The sequence below is a fragment of the Cuculus canorus genome, chromosome 2 (assembly GCF_017976375.1).
Source record: "Cuculus canorus isolate bCucCan1 chromosome 2, bCucCan1.pri, whole genome shotgun sequence".
Lineage (NCBI taxonomy): Eukaryota > Metazoa > Chordata > Aves > Cuculiformes > Cuculidae > Cuculus > Cuculus canorus.
The window spans coordinates 152393833-152414449 of NC_071402.1; the positions used below are offsets into that span (position 1 = coordinate 152393833).

The following is a 20617-nucleotide window of genomic DNA, read 5'->3' on the forward strand; positions in this document are numbered from 1 at the left end:
GTTTCTAAAAAGATGGTAATAATTCCTGTTCTACCAGGACATTATGTGAATATTCATTAATTGATGGTTGCAAAAGGCATTAAGTTCAAGACAGATTACTTGCCTCAGTGAAGGGCATAGTCAGACATGGACCAAGAGCTACAGCTGAGTGTCACCTATGATGCTCATTTAATCTCATTCTTGTATTTTAGCTACAGGTTTGTGGGGCTAAGGAGAAGAGCTATTCCGACAAAGGTGACTGCTCTGTTTAGCACGAAGTTTAAGCCCTTTGTTACACCGACATCTGAACATTCCTGGGCAATTGATGTTACATATGTTAAAGATGACAGAAAAGTTCATGCTATACTGAAGTACAAGAAATGGACCTAGCAGTGGTGCTAGCTGATGACCTCTCTGAAGTGAGGTCATCAGCAATCCCTAATCTAGGGGAGTTGTGTTGGAGAAGCTCAATCGAATTTCCTTGCTTGTGGGTCAGCTCAGGGGCCAGTGTTAATCTGATCAAAAAAGGGATTGTGAAAAGCTCATCCAACTCAGGCTGTGAAATCATGCTCTTGAATCCTAATAATTTCTACAGCAACCAGTTGTCACATCACGGAGAATTACGATCTAAAGTTGGGGGGGAGGAACAAGCTGACACACTTTCATGAATCTCAAATCCTGCTTTAGGCAGAACTGGAAGACTTCCCACTTGAAAAATAATTATCTCTCTACATAGTGTGCTCTAAAACATTCTTTTTTAAACACTAAGGCTCATATTTCTAAAAGTGATAGAACTAGGAAGTATCCCAGGATTATCAAAAGAATTTGAGAAAAATAAAAATTAATGCAGGAACTTTGGAGATTATTTCAAGAAGACATGCAACAGAATGATGGATTTTTGTACTCATAAAAGCTTATAAATGACCTCATTTTAAAAAGAGAACTTTTTAATTCTTTTCCGCACTCTACTCACATTTCTTTTCCACTGAATATTTTATGTAACAGAGTTTTGAATTAAAATTGAGTGCAAAAAAAAAAAAAACCCACAAACACACCACCAAAGAACCGACCAGACACACTATTCAAAAGAAAAATGTGATTTCATCCTATGCTGTTTCTTTATAATCAGAATGCTATTTGCATACTATATTTTTTTCCAGCAAATCATACAGATTTCTGACTGTTTGCAGCACTCCTATGGAATCCTGATGGTGAAGACAATTGCTTCTAACTCTCCATAGTCTCATATTCTTACCACATGGTGGCAATATGACTTCCACGTTTCTGCAAAGGAGGTGAGTTGCCTCTGGTTTCCTCCTTCATTACTTCTTGCTCACTCTAATGATTATATTTGTAGGTGGCAATTACAGTCTTCCGAGTTTCTGCTTTCCATTTCCTCTACAAATTTAATAGAGTATTGTTTGGTTTATTTTTCAAATAAACTCTGCAATATTTCCAAGGACATTAAACCCTGTTATAAGAGTTTTTCTTTCATCTAATGCAATATTGCATGTTTCTCTGATCTCTAATGAAGTTTTGAGGATCACTCTGGAATAATTCCATTTTGCCAACAAGCTTTCATATGCCCTTCTGTATTAACTCTTTCCTTCCAAAACAGTGCTGTTCTCCTTTAATCTATGTTGCTGTTGCTTTTGTTCCCTCATCAGAACTGGAAAATATAAAAATTAATAGCTTCACATGATTTAAAACAATCTTAAAAAGAACGGATATGAAATAGAGGAAAAGAAAAATTAGGAATATGTACATAACAACAACAAAACCCAGTGAAAGATTCAGTCTGCAAAGGAACTACAGATGCATTAGAAAAGATGATCCATAAGAGATCAAGCCTTTGTAAACCACACTAAGGAGTAAACGTTTAGTTTTCATTTTAAGTTGACTGTGCTACTGAGAAAAAAAAATAAAAAAAATCTGTTACTACTTCATTTTAAAATCAGGATGCAGTGACTGCCTAAATGTAAAATACAATGTAAATCTGTTTTCTGCATTTTTTATGAAGCGTTGATACTTCTCAGACCAGAATATAACTATTACCAAGTCTCAGTAGAAAGGTCTTATTCTCTGTTCCCCAGCTCAGGCATCACAGATTTAAGGCTTACTTGTCTACACGCAAGGATACAAAACTATTAAGGCCAGTGGCAACACTGAAAAACAGAAAATAAAATCTTGAAGCAAAACTCAGAGAAGTTTAAGAAACATTTGTCAGAGCTTTGGCTTCACTGTATAATTTTTCTCTGGATCTATTATGTAAATCAGGGTATTATACATACTAAATGAGATTGTAGTTGTGACTTTTACATCTATTTTTCTGGTACATTTATGTGAGATATATGAAATATTTTTCTGCTAACAGATTGGAATTCAAATACTTTGTCCAACAAGCTGCAGTGGTTGCCCTTTGCTGTATAAACCTGTTGAGACAAAAAGTAAATGTTTTCTTGGAGTAGCTTACATCCATGTGGCCACTACTGTTGCAAAAACATCTAAGAGACTTAGCTACATCACAGGAAATTTTATGGATAAAAACATAGGGCACCTGATATTTTGCTTTAGTACCATATGATGCTTCCACTCTCATTAAAATTTCAAAAATCCTTTAAAAGTAAAAAGAGATTCCTTCAAAATCCACAATTAAAGAATTTGTTAATATGAAGCATTTATAATAATTTTAAATAAATTACAATATTTAGCTATTAACAACATTTTGTGTTGCTGTGCTTTTTGATGTGACTCAAAACAACAGACTAAAATTTTCCAGTGCAGAGCAACACATAAGAATGCACATCATCAAGCTTAGCACAAGCTGGCTGAAAGTGTGATCATATAGCAACAAGACGACTCAGGTGAACACAGAATTGACCCTGATCCCTTCAGAAGAAAAGAACTGGGATGAACATTGTTGGATTCAGCTCTACATGGCCCATCTGTGCTGGGGAAACATTTCTCACAGTAAGAAATGCTATTTTCAATGGAAAGAGTGGAAAGCAGGCAAAGAGGCTGGGGAAAATATAAGTGGTTGGCGCTGTTCTTGCTGGAGGCTGCAGACCTGAGCAGGTGTAGAAACACTGGTTTATTCCTCATCTGATCCACAGTGCAGTAGTTATGGTCTGGATCTGCCTTGGTGGGCAATAAAACCTGGCTCATGAGGTACCACCTCACCTCCAGACCCAAACAAATCATAGTGGATGTGCTCTGGGGCTGCAAGGAGGAGGAGGAGGCAGGGTGCGTGTTAGAGCAGTGCCCGCCGTTGTTTGCTCTGGGTTTGGAGGAAAACATCCCCTACTGCTAAAGGATTACTTGTTCCTTGCAGTCCTCAGCCCGCATCCCAGGATACCAGGACATGATTAAACGTTTCTGTCATCTCCCTGGATTCGGCTCCTGCTGTCCCACACTGGCTGCATTGACCCATTGCAGACCAGGAGCAGCTGTAGCCTCTGCTGTAACCTGTCCTGCTTGCAGGCACCCGGGGTCTCCAGCCTGGCACACAACAGCCAGTGCATCCTTGGCCACTTGTATTTTACTACTTACCCATCTGAATGTTTTAAGATCATCTTTAAAATATTCTGGTTTCCTCCACTTTTCTAATTACTGTTAACTCTGTAGCGTAGTTTCCCCCGTAGACCTGTACCCATCAGAAACTGGAAAACAGCTGGTGCAGAAGCTACACCATATGGTAGTTACTTATAACAACATAAACTAATTGAGTGTTCAGGGTGATATAATCCCTGGATGCTTTATCTTCTAGAAAATGCCTGTATGTCAATCTGATTGCTTTAAAGATCTGCCCTAGTTCTTCAGTTCTCCTGATCTAGAGTAAAATCCAGGTAGAGTCACCTCTGTGTCCTGGTGGAAATCAACATTGCAGTCACCATTGGGCTTCTTCATCCCAGCTTGAAAAATACCTTGTACAGTAACAGCCACATCCCTCATGTACTAAACACCTGAGGTCCAGTGGAGAGCTGGTAGCTCAAAACACTGGTGCAAAAAAAATAGTCTTAGTTTCCCAATACCAGGATCTGAGCACATTAGTTATCATTCCTCATGCAATATCAAACATGTGCAGCATGGACAGGAATATTGATGGTCATTTTCCACATACAAAGATTTACCCTCTTGCCTGTTCTGCTGGAGGGAACAGTAGACTTCAGCTTTGCAGGGGCATCTGTTGTCCCCATCCAGCTCTTGGCAGTAACTCATCCTTTGAGTTTCACAGGTCATTACCTCCTCTGCTCTTGGAGTAAAAGACTCACTCCAACCTCTTTGTCCAGGTGGTATTAGGAACTGGAGTCATAGTTTTTAAACTGCACTCCAGTCTGGTTCTTTTTCTTCTTCTTCTTTTTTTTTTTTTTTTTTTTTTTTTCCTATTTTCATGAGGAAAGCTGATATACACAAATTATGAGCTGAATTGTGCCATGATTTCTGATATTATTATGATTTTCCTACTATTATACAACAATGGATAGGCCAACTCTCTAGTGAGAATCACATATCTCCGCAGAATTTTCACCCCTTTCATGTAGCTTTCACTTGTTCTAATTTGGACAGAGTACATTTATTTTTGCTTTTTTTAATTTCCTACAGCAGGTATTCTTTATTCAGGCCAAGGAGCAGCAAGGCAAAGAAGACAGCTATTTAAACAGCCTGTGTTTTTTTGCCTTCGCCCTTGAATTTCCATAAGCAAGGCTGCACCAAACAAAAAACTTGCATCAAGGAAAAAAACTGCAGAAATTTACTTTTCAGGTAAATTGAAATTCTTCACATGAAGGATTTATGAACTAACATAAAATTTCTGGCTTGGTTGTTCTTTCTACTCTTTTAATCACTTCTTAATTGCAGCATTTAAAAATATTAAGTTTGGTTTTTTTCTTTAAAACAATTTTTTCAACAAAAAGTTCATGGACACACTCAGAAGAAAGCCGCCAATTTCCCTCAGGGAAATAATGAGGCAAATGTAAATGTATCATGATAGAGAGCTCCATTCCCTACATATATCTTGTACAAGCAGTTCATGTGTATGTACCTATTGTGTATAAAAACAGGTATTCTGTAAGTTCCAAAGGGATATTCCAAAATCTCTTACAGACTTTGTCTCAGAGAAAACGTCTCTATCGAAACTATAGATAAAATCATATAATTGTAAGTCTTCAAGAAGCTCAAAGAAATCTTCTAACCCTCACCTATCACTAAAGTAGGATTGATGTTTATCTGAACAACTTATGACAAAAATCTGTCTAATTCACTCCTAAAAATACCCCAAGGCAGAGATCCCTGTGCAACATACTCCAACAGATATATCTCCCCTCAATATTAATGTACATATTTTTCATACAAATTAACCCAATTCTTTTAATGTTCTGTAACATTCTACAGCCTGGAAGACTCTTATGCATGTTACAGCCCCCAAGCCCAATTCTAGCAACACAGAAATGATACATTTTTGTTTTATCGGCAGGGAATTTGATCAACTAAATCTATTCACTGTCATAGAACAGAATCATAGAATCACTAAGGTTGGAAAAGACCTTTAAGATTATCCAGTGCAACCACCGTGCCCTGAAGTGCCACGTGTATACCTTTTTTTGAACAGCTCCAGGAAAGGAGACTCCACCACTTCCCTAAGAATTTACATGTTTTACCATATCAAACCACAGATATGATTTTATGATGGAAAAATATAGCTCTCAACTTTGTGTGTATTTGCAAATACTCGGTCACATTAACACTGTCTTTTTTTTTTTTTTTTTTCTGAGAATAACGTCAGTTTAACATATTTTCATTGCAGCCCTGATAGTGGACATAAAACGTGACTATTACAGCAAGACCCTCACATTCAGCACCATAGTGAAGATCCAGAGTGCCACTATTAGTTTCTGTGGATTTAAGTTCTGCGGACTTCAGATTAGCATGGCATAGGTTAAAATCTATTCTTCAATATTTTAAGTGCTAGTATACTAATTAGTTATTAAAAATACCAGCATAATCAGAAAACGGGGACACAGATCTCCAACTGGATATTTAACTCAAGGCTACTGTAATAAATTTGGTGCAGAGAAGTAGAACTCATGTACAAGCAGAAAATCAGAATAGCTCTGTTATACAATTTTTCATATGCCATTTTTCTGGAAATATTTGACTAAGTGATACAATATCTATCATCAGATATCTAGCAAGTCCTACTTGCATACTCTGATACAGTTCTACATATTTTATTTGTCAATCTTTCATTTTTATTCATGTACTCTTGCTTAAGCAGAATAGTAGTGAACTAATCCGGTTTAATTTGGTTGCAAATCAGGTAGCGTTTATCTCACATGAGGTAATCAAAGAGGTAAAAGTATCTCTGACAAAGCAGTGGTGGTGAAATAACAGCAGAAAGGAGAAGAGATTCTACCACAACAACTGTTTAAATTTTGTGGGAAGTTACACATCTGAACTAAATCTGCAGAGATCAAAAGACTTAGTCTGGATTTAAACTGCTGTAATAGACCACAATTTGGACTCTCATGTTTGCTATATAGATTGAAAATCTATTTTCAGGAAAGGTTTCATATAAATTTCAATAATCTCTTTAATCCCACAGCCAAGCAGACCTGAATGAGTCACTCACAATTTGTTGCAATGCAGATGAATGTTGCCTTATCTTAAAAGATTAAAATACTAGCAACAGCAGAGTATGACATTTATATTTTTACTACTACTTCAAGTATACAGAAGTCGTTCAACAATGACTGGATGTTTTCATCCAACAAAGAAACAATTTCATCCAGCAAAGAATGAATTGTAAGAGACTGCATGGAAGTATAAGAAACTACCTAAAATATTATTAAAACAGTTCAGACTTATTCAAAATCTTCCCTCTGACTGTGACCAGGCTGGCATTATATCTGGAAGCACAGTACCTAATTCTAGAAAGGAGAATTTTCTTTTATCGGCCTGAGCATCAAGGTCTTACCTCCAGGCACAATGCCAAAAGAAATATCAAGGCTCAGAGCTCCTCCTGAAGTAATGCACTATTAAATAGGACCTCTGCGGAAGAAGAGTGCAAGCTTGAGGGCAAACACAAAATCCTTCACTCACTGAACACTTCTTCATTTAGACTACTGGCAGCTGCTGGCTGACCAGCGACATCAGGACAGACATCTGGCTTCCTTTCACTGTCCCAAGGAGATCACTGACCACAGTAAATAACATTCTGTTTTCCTTCCAAAAGCCATCCTAAAGCCTGAATAGTGGCAATCCAAAAATTAGAGGATGACAGGTGTTGGATTTGGCTGGCAGCCCCCTTCCAAACAACCTTCCACAGGAAGGGAAGGTTAAAGGCTGGGCTAGAGCTGGCAAGGTTTATCATGGTGCAGTGCTGGATTTTGAAGCCGGTCCAGATAATAGCACATTTTAAAGTTTTAAGGAGCTTGCTGATTTCTAGGCAGGCATTGCTGATTTCTAGGCAGGCATTCTCAATGTAAATGGTTCAATTTTCTCTGACTTTAGCCAACTGAGAGAGGGCAGAAGCCTGTTCCCAATGATGCAATCTGTAGTGCAAGCTTCCCTATGTCAGAGAAACCTCTGTCAAAGCAAGAAAGTGAGGGAAATTCCATCAAACCTTTCATGATATCATGTGGTGAAATTTAAGGCTCTCTTTTCCTCTGCTTTAATACTAATAAGGCAAAATGATATTGCATCTAGTCCTTGCTTGCAACAGAATTATGTATGGTGGAAATACCCACTTCAAACACACGGCTGACACCAAGAGCTGCTCTTCATTCTGACTTTGACTGCAACTGAAATGGCTAGATTTTACTCACATTTGATATAAATGAACATGGAAGTAAAGATGTATCAAAAAATAGTCACCTACATTTCCAATAGGCAGCTAATTAAATGCTAACTGGGGATTTTATGGCCCCTAGTACTACACAACAACCACATGTACTGAACGGGCAACACTGAATGATGCCCAACATGCAAAACAGAGGAAAGCTTTTCATTTTAATATGGTGACAATGTCACTGAAATACCACATTGGCTTTGCTACCTGACCTGAACAAACACAGAAATGAGGGCACAAATTCCATGCAGCTTCCTCAAATGCCCAGAATAAGATCAATCCATACAAGAGGACAAACTAGTGAACTGCAGATTTATGTTGCATTTGTGGCATTATCTGAGGCTATTTCCAAGTTCCTAGTGTTTCCCTACACTGCTATACCCCATAGTAGATGTGTAGAACTGCAAATTTATTCATGTCCATGAAATATTTTCTTTGCAACTTTGAAAATGTGAGTTCTCAAAAACAAATGAAAATCTGTATTCACTGTCCTAGTGATTCTTCACATATCTTGTCAAAAAGGAATAATTTGTAGTCTCATTAGGATTGGCCTCTTTTACTGTCTGAAGCCCTGGTTTTAACATTCATTTGGCAAGAGATTTATTTATCCAGAGTATCTTAAAAAGTTCAGTCATGACTCAGTCTAATTCTTCATCTCATCCTCCCCCACCAAGTCTTGGAGCTACTAATTGCTCCGAAAGGTTAGCCCTACAATGTGCAATATTAGGATATCCAATCTCATTCCCTGGTGACACTGAACAGGAATTTTAGAAGTTACTTGCTTTCTGTCTAATTATGAATGTCCTTTTTCAAATTCAGGTATAATTTGATCAACAAAGTTCCTTGTTTCCAAGCAGAAGTTCAGTGTTCTTATATTATACAATGAAAAATTGAGCACATGGACTGATTAGGTAAGGCACTGTTTCAACAGATGCATCTAGCATCTTCCCAATAGTAGGATCAATTCCAGAGTCCTAAGATTAATACTTGTAAACTTAAGAAATATATCTTCTTTGGTTGTTCAAAATACTATAAGCAGAAAAAAACCTCCCAAAGTAACTGCTATTTGATTTGGCAGATGCTACTAGGGACTGCACTTCCGAAACCGGCCACATCTCCTAAACATAACCTCTGATTTTTGTGAGATGCTGATTAAATTATGGAAAAGATTTTCTTTTATTATTACGTTCTCCTTCCTCTCTTTATAAAGCCTAGAAAAGGAACAGAACCACTATTAGCATGAATTAGCTGGTAGCTTTGGATGTGTAGTTCCCATAAGATCAGAGAGAGTTTAAGGGAAAAATGCATGAGGGAAAACTGGGAGCCTTTACTAGACCCTGCAGCAAAAAATTCTGCAGTTTCATTGTCTTAATGACGCTGACATCCTGGCCTCTCCCACCAGGTGTCACTGCAAAGTCACGTAAGAGGATCTGTTTGTGATAACCTAAAATGAGGGCAGAATGAAGATTAATAAGGCAGACGAATCATTGCTGAAAAAAATCTTTTTTTTTTCACTGCTTTTCTTGCTCCACAGCAAAAAATGAATTTTGGCAACAGCACTGTACATTAAGCTCAACAGACTTGAGTATGAATTTTAAATGATGAGTATGCATAGCTCACATTGCATAAGAGTTTTAAAGCGTGCTATGTGAGCTGGGGCTAGTGCCTGGGTGCCAGATGTCGTTCTCGATGATGTAAGGATGAAGAGATGTCCAGTCCTGACAGCCATGGTCTAAGTCTGTAACAAGGATGCTTACTTTGAAATGATCTTTAAAGATCTACAGGACAAATACTTGTGATTGCTCTGACAGGGACGTAAGATGAGGGAATAACTCACATGCAATTCTTCCTCTCTCAACCAAAGTCCCTAAACCTGAAAAAAGTGGCCTGCAGACTAAGTTGCAAAATAGCTTCTAAGAGACTACTCTTACATCTGAGGACACATGCAGCAAAACACAAGGAAAACCCCCAGTTTCACACTGCATGGATAGGATAGGCCCATCCATATGTGAAACTCCTTCCTTTCCCTCCCGCTGGTAACAGAAGCACACACCACCATGTTGCATCCTGGTCCCCGATGACTTCCAAGAGGGTAAAATGCTAAAGTAGCTCTCCAGAAGCTCTGTTTGTGGGCACAGACTTACTCACAGGAAGTCACACCAGGATTTTACAGCAGTGTAGCTCAGGAAAAGTTCCTGTTCTGTTCAGCAAAACCATGCATATGGACCCTAAATTACCCTGCTGGGGTGTCCCCAGTCTGGCAGCAGCACGACAGCATGAACAGAGGTCCCATTCTCCAGGATTCAGCATCACACAATCCCAGACTCAGTGAGCTTCCAAACTGCAACATAGGGACACCACAACCTCCTCTTTGTGACTTAGGAGGATCACACAGGAGACTTTCGACAGAGTCCCTTGCTTCCACCCTGTCTCACAGCATCTGAATATTTGCCAGGTAGCAAATGAAGATACTTTAGTTACATCATGACAGAAATAATTTCTCTTGAAAAGTGTTCTAACAAAGTGTTAAATTGAAAGGAATTTTACCTGCACTTTACTTTTTAAAATGTACATTACTTTTATTAAGATACTATATAAATAAAGAGCATGTAAATACTCCTATCACTTTGAAATATTTTGTGCTATAACACCACTTGTTTTAAAATTATTAGCCTCACTGTTGCTAAGACATATTCTCAAACCAACAGCGATCACACAGAAAACTGAAGTATAAAACACTCCTCGACGGTGCTACGCATTTAAATGCTTAGCTGATTTTGGCTGCAGAACTTTAAACTCCCTTTTGTAGGATATCTCTCCATTTTAGTACAAGCATCTATCAGGCACAGCTCTGAAAATGTTAAGTCAGACTGTGAAAACATTGTCAATGCTTATTTTACTAATAAAAACCATCTTTAATCTATACTTTCTTACTACAGTAATCTATGTATCAATCTATAATCTTCTGGCTAAATGCACTAAGTAGATTAAGCTCTGATTGATCTGGAATGTTTTTCACTATATTATCAAAAGTCTACAGATCAGCATAAATACCTCAAAGAAATTTTCCCCCCTTTGGCAGATTTACAAAAGCAGAGCTTAATTTGAATTGAAATGAACTTCTGCATTTTTCCAGGGCAAAAAGCCTGTCAAATCTACTCTAGATCTGCTCTGCTTCTGGACTTCGTAAAAACCTCTGATTAATAGCACAGTGCATCTATTCTGTCGTGACAAAAGCAATCACGTTATGAAGAAAAGTGTTCCCTCTGGGCCTACCATTCATATAAAGCATCAGGAGTTACGGGTGCCACTGCTGGGACTGGAATCTGCATAGCACTGTGCAAACAGCTCTTGGAAAAGGTGAGGGGGATTTTTGTTGATGTGCTCTTGCCAATTACAACAAAAGACATTAGAAAAATGGCTTCCTCAAATAGAAAACACCAACGTTGTTTTTTTCTTTTTTTTTGTGTGCTGCATTTAGAGAAAGTGAGAAGCAGGTCATGAGCTGTCACAGTAACCTGGCAGGCGCTGCGGGAAGACTCGGCTGCTGCTGCTGGAGGTGGTGAACTTCAGCAACAAAAAGAGCATGCGAAGGAAGAGGAGTGTGCTGAACTCTCTGTGATCCTGTTTCAGCCTTTCTCGCAGCTCCTTTACAGACTGTCTGCTAGAGATGGCTGCACAGATGGAATGAGATTTCTGCATATGCTCTGCGTTCATCTCGGTAACTCGCTGAAATGGTGGCAGTGCAAACAAACATGGGTGTGAGCATCCCATCCAGTTCTGTTGGGGATGTGAGGAAGGCACGTTCTGTAATCCTCAGCAGGAATGGGGGAAGAGGAAAAATAGCCTTGACGTGATAAACTTCAATTCTTGCCCAGATAACAAGAAATTCCAAATAGGTGAGTCTGGATTTAAAATATTATTTCTGTTTATCCCACCACAAAGAGGAGGCACCCAAGAAAAGGAGAGAACTTGAAAAAATAAAGGCACTGGTAACAGTGTGGCAGAGCATCCCAATTACTGCTAGGATAAAACTTCAGGCTCACTGACAATGCCTGAAATGCCATGGACTCCGCTGGGGAAGTGTCATCCATCTCCCAGTGGTCCTTACCCATTTACCACAACACAATACTTTATTTCTTCTAGGATCCTCTTCCATCCATGCATGCATTCAAACAGCTGACATCTGAATGCTGTAGACCCATCTGATCCCACAGTTTGCTCATATGGCTGCCACAAATCCTCAGTCCTGACTGAGGAAGTGTTACCTCCATGGGGACTGCACAGGTGACACAGTGCCAGAGAAGGAACTCAGCTCATACAGTTCAGATAGGGATTTGATATTGGATTCTAAATCACTTGGGAACATTTGTATCTCAGGCCTCCCTCCAGGTCCTTCTACACCTTGCTCTGACATAAGAGAAGTTTTTATTTCAATATAAGCTGTACTTGGACACAAAATGACACTTCCAAAAGGGTGCTATATCCAGATTTCTGCAAAACGTACTTCCAGTGATTAGCAGGTTCAGTGGCTCTACTCTGTACATGCTGCTCAGAGAGGTTACAGAAGCCAGTTTGGTATATCCAGACTGTATTTGATCATTCTTTCATTCCTTATCCCAGTACCTTAACACAGAGCTAACAAGGAAGTTCATTATAAAGGACAAACCTGAAAGTCAATGTCAGACAAGCAACTACCTTACCAATCCTATAATAGAATAAAAATATGTGTCAGCAAAACAAGAGTGTCATCACTGGCTTTCTGCTGTGCTTGGAATTCATCAGCTTGACAAACTCCTGTCAGTACGGTGCTGCATGCAAGACTCCACAAGAAGACCCTATGTACTAAATTACGTTTATCAGCACAATACAGGTACTAATATACTCAGTTGACCTACAGGGTCAAACAGGCCTGCCCGCAACTTCAGCAACAAATTAATAAATAAAGAAAAATTAAAGAAAATCAGCATTTTGTAACTTTTTAGCCACTTCCCTGATTACAAAGTGCTTCACAAGGAGGACATGCACTTAGAAATCTTCTGTGGTACAGTGTAAACACACATTTAAATATCAAAAGTAATCTAAACTGTTATCAGACTTTTCCAGTGATGTCTTTGACGAGTTTGTACACTGATTTATGGGACCAGCTTCTCCAGGAGCAGCAAAAAAAATAATTTAATTCCCTCATTTTTTAGTCCAACAGCCTCAGCCTAGCTGTGCTACAGAATAATTTAAGGAGTGATTCATATTTTTGGACCAATTAATGGCAAATGGCATTTAGCAACCTATTTTGTTCCCTAATGTCTTAAGGAAACTTGGAAGAGCTAAGTGGGCACAGTTAATAAATGTATCCAGAGGTAGGATAAAGTTTCTACAGAGGTAGGAAAAGTTTGGAAGTGTGCTGGGACCTGCAGGAGATTTTAGAGGGAAACTGTGTCTCAGGAAAGAGATGCTGCCAGGTCCCCAAACTAGGAGCCTTGTGAAAAGGAACTGTTGGCAGCATTAGCCAGCATCAGACAGAGGGATGTAACAGGGGATGGCTGGGTTCCTTCCCTCAGCTAGTGAGCAGGTGACATTATTTTGCAAGCAGCTGTTCACAGACACTTAAAGGACCATTTGCCAGCTTAAAGCACTGCTCCAGTGATGACCCTCTACCCCATCATGCTCATTTTCAAGAGAAAGAAGCCAAATACTATGAGCACCTGTCTGCTTTTAGAAAATTTTTAGGTAGCAAGATCTGGGCAGCTTCCAGAGCTCACCTTGAGATGTGGAAAACCACCAATCAAGTAAAATTATTTCCTCACTTCTTCCTTTAAAATAAAATGCTTTCCCTCCCCCTTTCTGTCCTTTTCCGTGATTTGAAAACTGGCATATGTATGAGTGATTGCAGGTGCCATTAAATAATGAAGCAGTTCTGTTCATTAAAGCTTAGTGATTTATTACCTTTGGACTAAGGGAATGAAAACGAGCCTCAAAACAGAATTCTTACATCATTTCACATTATTTCCAGTCCAGCACTTCAGACAATTGTTAGAATAGCAGATTTCCAGCTCCATGGTACACCAGTCCCCCAAAATGCAATGCTGAATCGCTAATTCCAGCCAGATCCTTAAATCTAGAGTGTAATTTAAACTCATAGCTAACTGTTGCCCTAAATGTTGTGTCCTACCTTCATAGAGCCAGTCGCTGAGCCCATTGAAAATAACACCTTCCTTTCCTGTGGAGACCACTCGGATGGCTTGTTTCCCCACATGGGCACAGTAATAGATGTTATTCTCAAAGATAAATATCTGATTTGAAGGGAAAAAGAAAAAGAGAACAGCATTAAGCAGTGGCTCCATTGTAAAATGTTGCATTTTGCTTTTAAAATAATTGGCAGTACAAAATCAAACATCACATTTTTACAGCGTCTTTTGTCAAAAAAGGCTTCCCACAGCTTGCTTCTGTTGCCATCAACTAATAGAGAGATGCTAATTTACAACAAACTGAAGCCTTGGTCCTTTGATACAAGCATTATTTTTCTCCCTCCTGTCTTCATTTCAGAAATTGAACAGTGCAGATAAAGGGCATGAAATGAAGAATGCCATTGCTTAGGGTTTTGAAAAAGTGGTCCAGAACACAGCAGCAGTTTGCAGAGCTGATCTTGACGCTATGTGGCGACTGAACTGGCCACTGGAAATGGATTCTTGCTTGTTTCCAGCTTCTCCTTCTTCCTTAAAACACAGCTGGCAACCTATTAACTAAATCCAAATCCAGTTTTTCATGCGGACCCAACAAAACAACATGTGCTATTGAATATGGGCTATGTGACTGCATCACATCAACCAGCAAAGCACGAGAAGGTTGGTGTTTCAGCTCAGGGGCAGATGCACATGTTTCAAGGACCAAAAGGAGTATGCCAGACCTCCTGTCCTGTCCTGTCCTGGTCCCCAGGTCACCTTCCTACAGAAACCATGGTGGATGGGACAAAAGCAACCATGTGGTTTCAATTCCTTGTCTGCATGGATACAGATGTCATAACACTCAGATCGTCTTTTGAAATCCTTCCATCACTGTTGCAAATTCTAGTGGACTCTGGTTGCTGAAAGACTACATGATCAAAATGTCGTGAGACCTTGCAGCTCCTCAGGAGGGCAAGAGCAGGCGCGCACCAAGGATCACCCATGGGTAGCTAAGCCTGCCTCTGCCAATGCCTGCTGACACAGCTGGTGCTGTCTGTGGGAAAGCAACTCCCTCTTGGAGAAGAATTATAAATATTAAATTCTCAAAGAATCTTAGAAACAGCATGGTTTGGGTTAAAAGGGACCTTAAAGATCATCTAGTTCCAACCCCTGTGCCATGGGCAGGGACACCTCCCACTGGATCAGGTTGCTCAAAGCCTCATCCAACCTCGCCTTGAACAACTCCAAGGATGGGGCATCCTTGACTTCCCTGCACAACAAGTGCCAGTGCCTCACCACCCTCACAGTAAAAAATTTCTTCCTAATATCCAATTTAAATCTGCCATCTTTCAACTTAAACCATTCCCCCTCTTCCTATCCCTGCACTCCCTGATACAGAGCCCCTCCTCAGCTTTTCTGCAGGCCCCTTTATGTACTGGAAGGCTACTATAACATCTCCCTGAGCTTTCTCTTCTCCAGGATGAACAACAACAACAGCCTGTTCTCACAGGGGATGTGCTCCAGCCCTTTGATCATCTTTGTGGCCTCCTCTGGACTCACTCTAACAGATCCGCATCCTTCCTGTATTGAATCATAAATCAATCAGTCAAAATTATGATTTATCAATCATAAAAATACCAATTCAAGATTGTCAGGAAAGGAGTCTAATATAAGGCAGCTAAATAAGCCTCCTGGGGGGTTTTGGGTTAATTTCATGCAAATCATTAAGTCTACTGCTATGAGAATGCTTTTGGGAATCAGGCTGTTTACTTAGGTGTTTAAGTGCTGATAAGTGAGCAAAAAATTAGCTAGCCATGCAAATAAATATTGTTCCACAGCATTGGTCTTTATCGTGTGGATAAATGCTTTGTTCTGTGTTTTGCTGTCAACAATGACAAAGATTCTGTACCCTCCTCACCCCAAAGTAAACTGCATTCTGCTCAAAGTAGTGCTCTCGTTTTTAAAACATTTTTTAAACTCCATTCAAACTGAAAAGATGTACTGAACATGGCATCAAAAAGGCATTTAGACTGAAAGAGAAACTGTTAATATAATTTAGTAGACATTTACAGATGGGTCTTTATGTATTTGAACATATTGCAATGAATGTTAGGTATCTTTACCACGATCCTAGGATGTAATTTCTCACGTTATACTCATGAAAAGACATAATTGAGAAAAATATTTGCTTTCAGCTTCTGTTTCATATCCTATTATGGCATGTGTTTCACCTAAAGTTGAGCTGGAAAGATTCCAGAAGAAAGTATAGACCCTAATTTAATTTTGGCAGCAGTTATAGAGAGTTTGCCTAAGGGTAAAAAGTATGACCAAAACTATAGCTTGCTTTCATTCCTTTTAAACGAAGAAAAACTGTATCTAATTAATATTTTTTGAAAGTAAAAAATACTTTATGAAAGATACTACATTCTCTTTTCTACCTTGTTTTTTAGTAAGCAGAGGAGGCAGAAGAGGGATGTAAAGTCAAGAATTTTATGCTAGTCTGCCTGGGAGGGTTGTTGAAGCTTACATATACATAAAAATCAGGAAGAGTAAGCAGAATAAGATACGCTGGGTCTCAAAAGATCCAAATGTCTATGTCCAAGAGCTAAACATGCTAGGAGTGCTTTGGTGAGGGTCTTCTGTGACAGGCACACAATCAAGTGGAGTTATTCAAGTGATGCAACCCTTTCCAGACCCAAATTTCCTCAGCAAACAAATGTTTTGCAATATTTTGTACTGTATTAAATTTTAAGTGACTTTAAAGGAAAAATAAAGAAGGTAGATTGACAACCTGTTCATGTCCTTCGCTTTGTAAAGCATTGCAACATTTTCTGCATGTTGTTTTGTCTTTCAAAGCTTTATTGCACTAATCAGGCTGCATGAGGTATCCTGTAGGTGCAATGGGAAAGTAATATAGTTCTCTGACTTCAAACTCTCTCCCATATAATTCGGAGCCAAATTGCAGGACCTTGTAGAGAATTTAAAATCATCATCCTAACTACAGTGCCTTGTACCCTAAAAATGTCAATCATAATCAAGATAAAAGACAACTGGAGCAACACAAGGAAGATTTTCTGTGTAATGTATCTTATAAATTAAGAAAAAGCTTTTGAACTTCCGTTATTCATCAAAAAGAAATGTCTTTCGATTACTTCACATTCTATGTTGAAAAGATATTTGATGATATTATGAAATGCCTATAGAATATTTTTCACTGTTTTGGTTTTATGACATCAAAGTAGGGCCTTCCATCAAATGATCACGATCTTTTCAGCTAATTATAGGCTAAGACATTGCAGTAAAGAAAAATAATAGAAAAATATATGGATATCACTTTCACAGTATCTTATGCCTTTACGTATCAGTTCTAGACTAACGTAAAATGACAGCAGAAGGGGACAAGATCAGTTTTAAGTTCTCTGCACAGATGACAAAGATCACACCCAAAATTTCTTGTGTTTTCTCTTCTGGTGTGCATATATGAGCAAGACTTTACCCCAGACATTCTTGCAACATATTGGCCTTTAATCATGAATGGCACATAGAAGTCCAACACTGAGCACAACTATTGACATGGAAAATAAACCTGTGCTATGTCAGGAAGATACTCCCACGTTGAATAGCGTGTTTGTTTTCATCATGACACATTCAACACAGAGGAAAGAGAAGATATTCACAAACAAATAAGTAGAATAGAAACATCCATACATAGATTGAAAAAACTGAAATTGCTAACTCTACAGAACAGACAAGACAGACATAAGCTCTACAAGATAATAGAGCTGAAACAGAGAAAAAGGAAAAGAATGCTTTCACCCTTTTATTTCTCCAAAACAACAGGGAAATGAGTGAAACCTAGAAGAAAGCTGTTTAAAAGTGGATAAAATTATTTTTCCTAATGATTAGCAGAATTAACACATGGAACTTGTTGTCTCTGGGTGTAACAGAACACAAGAACTTCATTCTCTTCTTGCTGGATGTTATAATAGATGCTCAAATGATGAAATGCTTAAAGATAACTGGAACTCCTGAGGAGACTAAGATAAAGGTGTTTTGGTTTGGTTTTCTTTTCCAACTGCAGTCACTTAATCCCAGGGTAATGAAGATCAATCGGGATTTTGCTGTTGGCTTTATGTGGCTCAGGATGTCACCTGAAACTTTCAGCATAAGATATAACCCCTTTAGCCTCAGGTATCAACACACCACTGACTCATACGGGCTGGGAAGAAATCCCTGCCTGATTGCAACTTGTATTAGAACTAATTGCTTCAAATCACTTGACAATCTTGTATGGTGCAATTAATAATGGAGAAAAAATACTAGACTGTTTTTAAGTCAAAGATCAAATATTTATGCAGTACCATAAATTAATATAGTAAGGTATATGCTTAAACTATCAACAAAACAAACTTATTTCACCTAAAGCATACAAAAGCCTTAACATCACTGATTGATTTAAGAAGGATTCATTTGAGATGTTTTTGCAACTGCTTAAGGGCATCTGAAGCAATATTCTTTACCAATTGAAGTTCCTATTTCTTCATAGACCAAGAAAAAATATATTTATATGCATTAATCTGCAGTTTTGATGCTTCTATTTATTTTCCAACTGTAGAGTATCATTTGAAGTTTATGTTCTCTTCACTCCACCATTTCTAACATGAGTAACTTGTCAACTGAATGAGTGAAATCACTCAAATTTAGCATCTCCAAGCATAAAGTTAATGTCTGGATGCTTATTACTATAAATTAATAGCACATTGTGGATGAGTGAATGTTTCCTACACATTAGAAGGCAGCTTTCTACACTGCAAGGCCAGTTCAAAAGACCTAACAGGGAAAGAGTAGTTAATATGGAAAGGTAAAGGCTTGCCATTTAACACAGAGTATGGTCAACAAGAATCTGCCTTCATGTATAGATAGGCACAAAGTCTGGTTAAGACAGTTTTAAATTAGTCCAAACTTCCTTGGAGGCTGAAAAAAACCCAGTCACAAAATGGAAGATTCGGTGAGTGGGGAAATATAACTGCAAATCAACATGCTCCTCTCTCCTCATCCAGTATAATGTACTTCACTGTTTTCCATTTTTAATGTTCAAGCCTTCTTTTATTTTTACTACCCATGTAGAAGGCTGGTCTTTGGCTGGCAAACCAGTTTACCTGAGAGAGCACTCTGCAGAATAAATAAAATAAGGGATTCATTTCATAATTCTCTGCATTTCTCAGAAATACTTACAATTATTTTGCAGAAAGAGTAAAAAATATCCATGGACTTTGCTGTTGTAGATGCTGAACAAATGCACAGAAAAGACAGTCCCTACTACAACAGCATATCATTTTAATAGACAAATAAGTACTATTGTCCCCATTAAACGTGAAAAAATGAGAGATGGGATCACTGAAAACAAGACTTAGTTGCCCACATATAGGCACCCAGAGCCATTTTAACCTTTTCATGTGTCTAAAACCTCTGGCAGATACGATACAGGACATATAGAAGACTTCTGCTCTCACAGAGTAGCACCTAGAGGCTGCGTACATTTAGCATTATTCAGCTAAGAATATTCTAGAAACCCCTGTTTAAGCAGGCAAATCCTATTTTAAATGAAGACTGGCAAAACTATGAGTCTAACTCGGATAACTTGAACTCTGTTCCAACGCTTTAACCGTAAAATCATCCTTACTGTAATTATTTCACATCAGGTAGACTATTAGAAGTTTGTGAAGACTGGGAGAAAAGAAACACAAAAACTGTGCATTGGCCTGCCATGAACTGCATGTCCAACTGACCTGTTTATTGTCAGAATCATGGTTAGCTTCAACATAATACTTAAATGGACTCATACTTCCTTCTCCAAAGCCAGACCTATGGCTACTATAAAATCCCTTTTGATAAGTAATAAAGAAAACCAGTTTTTCTGTGTATCCTACTCCGTACATCTCCATTGTCCACTGCCAATGCACACTGGTAGGATTCAATACTGTGTCATCTTGTGCAGGTCTTTCTGTAGCCTTTTGTAGATGTTATGACATAGTCTGCCTTAGACAGATGCCAAGTAGACTCAGGCTGCAGGTACCAATGAAGACATAAAGGAAGATAAAATCTGCCCATCTTCAGGTGTTTATTCTCTGGTAACTTTTTGGCATTCTAGGTGCTCCCAAGTCCAAATAAGGTCAGCCAGTGCAGTTCATATAAGCTAGGTATATACCACTTCTACTCAATACAACCAACCAACAAACAGCCAATGTCAGATGTCAAGGTTTGGTCTGTTAGGTCTTTAAGGGTAATGTCAGCAAAAGCATGCATTAAAATTGGACTTCCAGTATATTAATATCGGAATAAAAAATAAAATGCATGATGAAAATAATCTTGGAGAAGAAACCATCATCCCTCCCAACCCTATCGATAAGCCGAACTCTAGCTTCCCCATGCACACCCTTAAAAGTCTTTAAAAGCCCTCTCCTCCTGCTGCAGGGTGGCACAGGCTCAAAAGAAGGCCTGTAGCATACATTCAATCACTATTGCTTTGATGCTGTTGTTAATGCTGTGTCAAGTCCTTGGGTTTTCTACGTAAACTTCAATCACATCAAAGTCCTTTAACAACAGCAACCCACTCCACCGCACAAACCTT

The 20617-nt window shown here is 38.7% G+C and overlaps 1 protein-coding gene and 1 long non-coding RNA gene across 6 annotated transcripts in view; one reads left to right on the top strand and one right to left on the bottom strand.

Moving 5' to 3' along the window:
- The window catches only part of DPP6 (dipeptidyl peptidase like 6), a 559332-nt gene that overhangs the window by 75582 nt on the left and 463133 nt on the right, over nt 1-20617 (bottom strand). For all 5 annotated transcript variants that reach the window (XM_054059588.1, XM_054059591.1, XM_009558353.2 and 2 more), the window contains exon 8: nt 13995-14115. In XM_054059588.1, coding sequence (XP_053915563.1) covers nt 13995-14115 — 121 coding nt within the window. The remainder of the gene's footprint in view (nt 1-13994; nt 14116-20617) is intronic.
- On the top strand, nt 1154-15944 carry LOC128851354 (uncharacterized). The gene is made up of 4 exons (XR_008448714.1): nt 1154-1274; nt 10962-11185; nt 11307-11724; nt 14369-15944. It is a non-coding gene; the product is annotated as an uncharacterized LOC128851354 (long non-coding RNA).